The sequence below is a fragment of the Sinocyclocheilus grahami genome, unplaced genomic scaffold, assembly GCF_001515645.1.
Source record: "Sinocyclocheilus grahami isolate Dianchi unplaced genomic scaffold, SAMN03320097.WGS_v1.1 scaffold1175.1, whole genome shotgun sequence".
Classification (NCBI taxonomy): domain Eukaryota; kingdom Metazoa; phylum Chordata; class Actinopteri; order Cypriniformes; family Cyprinidae; genus Sinocyclocheilus; species Sinocyclocheilus grahami.
In genome coordinates, this window is record NW_015506354.1 from 4,653 (window position 1) to 13,488 (window position 8,836).

Consider the following 8,836-nt stretch of genomic DNA (forward strand, 5'->3'; position numbering starts at 1 on the left):
CTGAAGGTTTTTACTGAGGGGTTTGTTCATATATCATTCACACTGTACTTAATTTTTTTCACTTGTTCATTCTGTCACCATTTACTCGCCTTCATGCCGTTCCAAACCCTTCTGTGAAATAAGAATGTTGATTTTTGTGTGAACGGTTTCTTTCAGTAAGATGCCTGATGTGTTGTCTGAAGAGTCTCTGATTGTCTAATGGATGACGCGTGTCTGTGCTCTCGGTGCTGTGTGTTGATCAGGTGCCTGGACGTTCCTGTGGTTTGTGTGTTTCTGTCTCATGGTGGATCAGTGGTCAAAGACCCAAGACCCCAGCGGCATCCCTACAGACGCCGTACACGCCGCCATCGCCTTCTCATTCTTCTCCATCGGGTCGTGGGTGAGTGTGTGTGAACCGCAAACTACTTCAACCTGCCACAGTTCAAGATAAACCTACAATTTAATGCATTTTTTTCATGCACGGGTCAATTTTGGTATCTTTTGCTTCCATGTCATCTTTCAGACTAGTGGAAAGAAAACATCCAAAACACAATTTTAAGTGTTTATTTTATTACACTTTATCTATTGGTGTCTGTAGATTTCAATTACAGTGCATATCTTTAAAGTTGCTTAAAGGCGTTTTCTCAATTAGTTTTTTCTCCACTTCAGCAGCACTTACAAACACCAGAGTTTTTATTCCTGTCTGTATTCTGAAGGTTTTTACTGAGGGGATTGTTCGTATATCAATCACACTGATTTCTACAACATTTTATTCCTAAAAATATGGTGACATTTATTTTTTTCTGTCTGTTGACAGTATTTTCTGGTTAATGGAGTGATGAAAAGAGAAATCAAAAATCCCTTCTGTAAAAACCTTTAACTACAGGTGCATCTCAATAAATTAGAATGTCGTGGAAAAGTTCATTTATTTCAGTAATTCAACTCAAATTGTGAAACTCGTGTATTAAATAAATTCAATGCACACAGACTGAAGTAGTTTAAGTCTTTGGTTCTTTTAATTGTGATGATTTTGGCTCACATTTAACAAAAACCCACCAATTCACTATCTCAACAAATTAGAATACTTCATAAGACCAATAAAAAAAACATTTTTAGTGAATTGTTGGCCTTCTGGAAAGTATGTTCATTTACTGTACATGTACTCAATACTTGGTAGGGGCTCCTTTTGCTTTAATTACTGCCTCAATTCGGCGTGGCATGCAGGTGATCAGTTTGTGGCACTGCTGAGGTGGTATGGAAGCCCAGGTTTCTTTGACAGTGGCCTTCAGCTCATCTGCATTATTTGGTCTCTGGTTTCTCATTTTCGTCTTGACAATACCCCATAGATTCTCTATGAGGTTCAGGTCTGGTGAGTTTGCTGGCCAGTCAAGCACACCAACACAATGGTTCAATGATTGTCTTCTGGACAACTGTCAGATCAGCAGTCTTCCCCGTGATTGTGTAGCCTAGTGAACCAAACTGAGAGGCCATTTTGAAGGCTCAGGAAACCTTTGTAGGTGTTTTGAGTTGATTAGCTGATTGGCATGTCACCATATTCTAATTTGTTGAGATAGTGAATTGGTGGGTTTTTGTTAAATGTGAGCCAAAATCATCACAATTAAAAGAACCAAAGACTTAAACTACTTCAGTCTGTGTGCATTGAATTTATTTAATACACGAGTTTCACAATTTGAGTTGAATTACTGAAATAAATGAACTTTTCCACGACATTCTACTTTGAGATGCACCTGTATGTGTCAATCAAATAAAACAATCTTTGAATCTAGCATTATAATATTCAGTGTTATTAATATTAATATTTATTTTCTTGCGAATTAGTGCATATTTAAACATAACATTTCAGAAACCTTGTAATACAAAATTGAATGTCTTATTGTCTTAATGATTAATCAACTGTGGGAAGAATATTTATATCTGTTAGTTCACATTTATTTACCCTGTTCACCTGTGGTGTCTTGCAAAAACCAAAAGTTATGAGAAACCTTGACTATTATTAAGAATTAGTTCACTCAAAAATGAAAATTCTGTCATTAATTACTCACCCTCATGTCGTTCCACACCCATAAGACCTTCGTTCATCTTCAGGAACTCAAATTAAGATATTTTTGATGAAATCCGAGAGCTTTATGACCCTGCAAGGGGACCAAAGACTTAAACTACTTCAGTCTGTGTGCATTGAATTTATTTAATACACGAGTTTCACAATTTGAGTTGAATTACTGAAATAAATGAACTTTTCCACGACATTCTACTTTGAGATGCACCTGTATGTGTCAATCAAATAAAACAATCTTTGAATCTAGCATTATAATATTCAGTGTTATTAATATTCATATTTATTTTCTTGCGAATTAGTGCATATTTAAACATAACATTTCAGAAACCTTGTAATACAAAATTGAATGTCTTATTGTCTTAATGATTAATCAACTGTGGGAAGAATATTTATATCTGTTAGTTCACATTTATTTACCCTGTTCACCTGTGGTGTCTTGCAAAAACCAAAAGTTATGAGAAACCTTGACTATTATTAAGAATTAGTTCACTCAAAAATGAAAATTCTGTCATTAATTACTCACCCTCATGTCGTTCCACACCCATAAGACCTTCGTTCATCTTCGGAACTCAAATTAAGATATTTTTGATGAAATCCGAGAGCTTTCTGACCCTGCAAGGGAACTGAAACGTTCAAGGCCCCGAAACTTAGTAAGGACATCGTTAAAATAGTCCATGTGACATCAGTAATTCAACTGTAATTTTATGAAGCTACGAGAATACATGTTCTGTGCAAAGAAAACAAAAATAATGACTTTATTCAACGATTCTTCTCTTCCGTGTCGGTCTTTTGATGCGCGTTCACGAGAGTACCACGATGCACTTCGTTATTTTTGTTTTCTTTGTGCACAAAAAGTATTCTCGTAGCTTCATAAAATTACAATTGAACCACTATTTTAACGATGTCCTTACTGCCTTTCTGGGCCTTGAACGTGTCAGTTATATTGCTGTCGATGCAGGATCAGAAAGCTCTCGGATTTCATCAAAAATATCTTAATTTGAGTTCTGAAGATGAACGAACGACATGAGGGTGAGTGATTAATGACAGAAATTTCATTTTTGGGTGAACTATCCCTTTAAGTTTCTTAAATGCCACATAATCCCTCTTCAAGTCATTGATTGGCAGCTGAATCTCTCGTCTTCTCAGGGAGCGTTAAGTTACTTCGCTCTGGTGAGGTTTCGTCAGGGTGTTGCAGATGTGTCCCAGAACTACGCCGATCTGCCGGCGGACCCCACGTCACCGTATCCCACCACCTACACGCCGCTAACGTATCCGTCCTTCCAGAACACCGGTCCAGACGTCTACCAGCAGCCGTCCTGAAACGGAAACGGAAACACGACACCCAGGTCATGTGATGCCACGGGATGTGGGAGGAGCCTCGGCAGGCAGCCAATAGGAGACCGTTTGCCATTTTACACTTGGCCTTAAATGTGTAAACATTCAAGTGTTTATTTACATGACTGTAGATGAGTTCAGATTTGCACCGATGAGCTGAAATAAAGCAGTGTTATTGTGGAGCAGGTCTGTCGCTCACACTGGAATCGCAGCAGTGTTTGTTAACGTTTTCCCAGCTGAATGTGACGGAAACAAAGAGCCCATTGACCCCGTTTACTAATTGTGTTAGTGAATGAAGAGCTGGCGTGATTCACCGTAGAAATGTGGTGCAATTACCAGATTACATGCTTAAACATCCAGTCAAGCTGCAATGGAGGTTTTGGGTTGTAAATGAAGCATCTGTGATGCTTTTATTTGCTTCCAGATCTGATTTAATGTAAAAAAACTGAGTCTTACATGGCTAAATCTGGTTTCTGGATATGAAAACATTCACTGATCCACATAAACACACTGTGATGCAGATCTCTGTTTTACCTGCCATATAACATTGATTTGGTAAAGTTTATCCATTGCACACCAACCATTTCAAAGCTTATCATCTGGGAATATGTTCATATATATATTTAAAAAATAGTTTTCAATGTTTGATTTATGTGTATTTTCAGGTTACTGATTTAAATCGGTTTCTTGTTTAAACTCAGTTTTCTCTGAATAACCAGCTTCAATTCTTTAAGTGCAGCTAAAAGCAAAAACGCCGGTTTGTATTCTAAATAAAAATAAATGAATGCAACCCGTTGGATACAAAATGTCATTTTTAGATTTGCGGGTCTTAAAAAGTCTTGATCTGCCTTAAAGCATAAAGTCTTAAAATTCATAAAATCATGGCATTGAATTGATGTCTTTCTCAGTGTTTTCTTCTTTTCCAGTACAAATATCTAAACTTCCTTAAATCATTTACTGGAGATCACGGCTGTAGAGTTTAGTAGAGACGCTATGACATGTTCCCAGCGATATCAGCCACTGATAAATTATCTCTAGCAATAATTTTGATCAACAAGTAAATGTCTGTTGTCTGCCGTTACGTCCCACCAATGCCACGATCAAACCTACTCCTGCCAGAGATGCAAATGTAAAATTAAGTCTTGAAAAATACAAGTTTATACATATCTGTCAATAGGGAATGCAAACTTAAAACTGGTTTTTCCTTTGAATAAGTTGATTTTCCCCAGCCCTTTGCTCGTTTTAATCATAAACTCACTTCAATTTGATCAATTTCACAGAAAACAAGACTTCTAGCGCTTGCTACCTAATCTAGTCATCCAACAAACCTGATATTGTATATTACAAAAAATTTTTAAGCTTTTGATTCTCTATTGAAAGCAGCATTTGCTAAATGCATAAATATAAAATGTTTGTTGTAACTTGCAACATTTCAAAATCAAATCAAATTTTATTCACTCATTATAATCATAATACATCACTTGTTGGCAGTGTTCCGTGGTGTCCGCTGGTTGCTGTTAGACAATTATAAATAAGTTTAAATTAAAATGCATACAAATGATCGACTCATTTTTAACCCCTTAAGTGCCTCCGGCCCACAATTTTTCTCTATCACATATTTAGTCATTATCATACATTTATATATATCATTTAAAAGCTTAAAACCTCAGAATTCATCATGTGAAAACCATTTTTTAAATCGGACATGGCTTTACCATGGAAATGGTACTTAAAAATCTTTTAGCAGTCTCCTCCCCTTAGTGGGTGGAGTCAAGCGTCATATTACAAAATGTATTACGGTCTTTTAGAATCAGTTTTTATAATCTTGACAAAATACATATATTTGGAAAGGTCCGAGTCTCAAGATTCTATATTTGGTGGTTATTTTTTGATAGAAGTAATATTGAGAGAAATTTAGACCTTCGTGACAGAAAAATGCATCAACAAAAATTCTAGTTTGGATGGCACCTGGTGGCTGTTTGTGGCATAACGCCCTAAATAAAATAAAAAAAGTTTAATATCAACTTCAAATTTGGAACATAACTTATTTAGACACAACGCTTTAATTTTATATCAATTTTGGATTCAAAAATATTTACTTTATATAAAATAAAAAACTTTAATACTTTGAAATCATTCCACTTCTGCAGTAATCTGCAGATTGTCTTCTTAAAAAGGAGTCCAACCTTAGGTCTGTATTCTAAAAGTTTTCATGAATTATAATAATTTAAGTTTGGATAGTGCACTTTCACGTCTATGTTCAAAAATGGGGGGGGTGGCTCTTAAGGGGTTAAACTAAAAATACAAAAACACCATATTTTAAACTAGGACCCGCTTTAAACTAGGAGGTAAAGTTATTATATACAGGAAATCAGGCATTAAAAAAAACCAAGCAAACATACAAATCAAGTGCTAAATTCTCCCTCTAGTGAGTTACATCTGTGTAGTAACAGTGCTCCTGTAATACAGTACGGCTGAGGTGTTATTCTCATAAATGAAGGGAAGTGAAGTGTTTTCGTGGAGCGCTTTGATTGGCCGGTTTTCCTGACGTCACATGCAGCGGCGTCTCCTCTCTCTGCGGATCGCAGTTCTCTTTACACGCCACGAGACCTCCGTAACACTCTCGGCACACTGCGTGATACTTCTCAGCGCCGCCGATCACCTCCACCTGAGCAAACCAAACACAAGACGCCGTGAGGTTTCACTTCTGCGTGTGTGTGTCCAGATGGAGATATTTGTCCTCACCTCTTGTTCAGCTCCGAGTCTTTTGGTGTAAGCGGCTTCTTTGAAGCACTGCATGCAGACGGCATTCAGCTTGACCACGCTCTCCGCTAGAGGCACCAGATTCAGGATATTACCGAAGGCCTGCAGACACAAGGGTCGAAGGTCATCAACACTGCTCAATGTTTATATAAACAGAAATAATCAAAATAACCATTTAAATATGTGACCCTGGAGCACAAAACCAGTCTTACGTGTCAATTTTGTGAAATTGAGATTTATGCATCATCTGAAAGCTGAATAAATAAGCTTTCCATTGATGTATGGTTTGTTAGGATCGGACAATATTTGAAAATCTGGAATCTGAGGGTGCAAAAAAATCTAAATATTGAGAAAATCATCTTTAAAGTTGTCCAAATGAAGTTCTTAGCAATGCATATTACTAATCAAACATTAAGTTTTGATATATTTACGGTAGGAGATTTACAAAATATCTTCATGAAACATGATCTTTACTTAATATCCTAATGATTTTTGGCATAAAAGAGAAATGTATAATTGTGACCCATACAATGTATTGTTGGCTATTGCTACAAATATCCCCCAGCGACTCAACACTGCTTTTGTGCTCCAGGCTCACATATGTGCATTTTATATGTATATATATATATATATATATACACACTTATACATGGTAAGATTTTTAATGTCGCTTCTTTCAGTCTTTTCTACTCTGCAAGGCTGTATTTATTTGATCAAAAATATAAATATATATTTTATTATTATAGAAAAACATATAAACAATTATACATGTATTTATGTAAATATATATACATTTACATAAATACTATACATGCATACATTTGTAGAAATATTTCTATAAATACACTACTGTTACTAATACTACTGTTTTTTAAAGAAGTCTCTTCTGCTCAGAAGCCTGCATTTATTTGATCAGAAATACAGCAAAAGCAGTAATATTGTGAAATATTTTTACTATTTAAAACAGCTGTTTTCTAAGTTGTATATATATATATATACACACTTATACATGGTAAGATTTTTAATGTCGCTTCTTTCAGTCTTTTCTACTCTGCAAGGCTGTATTTATTTGATCAAAAATACTGTAAAAATTGTGAAATATTTTTAGAATTTAAAATATAAATTTTCTATGTAAATCTCTGTTAAACTGTACTGTATTTCTGTGATGTGCAGCTGTATTTTCAGCATCATTCCTCCAGTCTTCAGTGTCACATGATCTTCAGAAATCAGTATAATATGCTGATCTGCTGCTCGAGAAACATTATTATTATTATATTTAAAACGGTTGAGTATAATTTTTTCAGGATTCTTTGATGAATAGAAAGATCAAAAGAACAGCATTTATCTGAAATAGAAATGATTTGTAACATTATAAATGTCTTTATCATCACTTTTGATCAATTTAAAGCATCCTTGCTAAATAAAAGTATTAATTTATCTAATTTATCCCCCCCCCCCAAAAAAAACAAAAACAATTATACATTATACTGACTCTAAGCTTTTGATAAAAAGAAAGAATAAAAATGTACTGACCCTGAACTTTTGAACGGTAGTGTATATTATTAGAAAAGATTTCTATTTTAAATAAATGCTCTTCTTTTTAACTTTTTATTCATCTTCCAAAAAAATATATTAAGCAGCAGAACTGATAATAATCAGCATATTATACTGATTTCTGAAGATCATGTGACACTGAAGACTGGAGGAATGATGCTGAAAATACAGCTGCGCATCACAGAAATACAGCACAGTTTAACACATATTCACAGAGAAAACTGCTGTTTTACATTATAATAATATTTCTCAATAGTACCTTTTTTCCTGTATTTTTGATCAAATAAATGCAGCCTTGCGGAGCAGAAGAGACTCCTTTAAAAACATAAAAATAGTTCTGATCCCAAACTTTTGACCAGTGTGTGTGTATATATATATATATATATATAAAGTGTATATGGGGTAAAGAATCAACAGAGATCCCTCATCCTCGCACCTTTCTCTGGAAGGTTCCATCAAGAGCTGCTACTACGATGGTTTTTCCCATGTTGGCCATTTCCTCACAGAACTCAACTGTGTCTGGAAACTGCAAAAGCCTCTCAGTTAATAAGTGTGTCACTGAGCTGAACAATAACTGAAGCGAGTTGAACAGAAACATACAAACTGTCCCTCGTCGATGCCGATGACACACGCCTGCAGCGCCAGAGTCCGGACGTCCCGCAGACGACTGGCAGGAACGGCCTCCATCGTGCTCCTGCAGCACAAACACACCAACCCCTCAGACACGTGACACACACAGGTTTGTTTTTATGGTTTATGGGGACTCTCCATAGGCGTAATGGTTTTTATACTGTACAGACCGTATATTCTATTGCCCTACACCAACCCTACCCCTAAACCTACCCCTCACAGGAGACTTTCTGCTATTTCAGATTTTCGAAAAAACTCATTCTGAATTATTTATAAGCGTTTTGAATTACGGGGACACTGAAAATGTCCTCATAAATCACCTTCTCGTTGTAATACCTATGTCATACCTATGTTATTATACAAATTTGTGTCCTCATAAACCACACACACGCTCACACACACTCGTGCACACACACACGCTCACTCACACACACACACACACACACACACACACACACACACACACACACACACACACACACACACACTCTCTCTCTC

At 35.9% G+C, this 8,836-nt stretch overlaps 2 protein-coding genes across 2 annotated transcripts in view; one reads left to right on the forward strand and one right to left on the reverse strand.

Annotated features, from left to right (window-relative positions):
- LOC107567624 (synaptogyrin-2-like) overlaps window positions 1–4,140 on the forward strand; it is an 8,730-nt gene extending 4,590 nt beyond the window's left edge. Inside the window, exons 2-3 of the mRNA XM_016253327.1 lie at window positions 243–379; window positions 3,203–4,140. Coding sequence (XP_016108813.1) covers window positions 243–379; window positions 3,203–3,376 — 311 coding nt within the window. The 3' untranslated portion in view covers window positions 3,377–4,140. The remainder of the gene's footprint in view (window positions 1–242; window positions 380–3,202) is intronic.
- A 1,527-nt stretch (window positions 4,141–5,667) lies between these two features.
- tk1 (thymidine kinase 1, soluble) overlaps window positions 5,668–8,836 on the reverse strand; it is a 4,969-nt gene continuing 1,800 nt past the window's right edge. The window contains exons 4-7 of the mRNA XM_016253333.1: window positions 8,309–8,402; window positions 8,145–8,234; window positions 6,137–6,256; window positions 5,668–6,059 (exon numbers count right to left, since the gene is read on the reverse strand). Of these exons, the coding sequence (XP_016108819.1) occupies window positions 5,880–6,059; window positions 6,137–6,256; window positions 8,145–8,234; window positions 8,309–8,402 (484 nt within the window). The 3' untranslated portion in view covers window positions 5,668–5,879. The remainder of the gene's footprint in view (window positions 6,060–6,136; window positions 6,257–8,144; window positions 8,235–8,308; window positions 8,403–8,836) is intronic.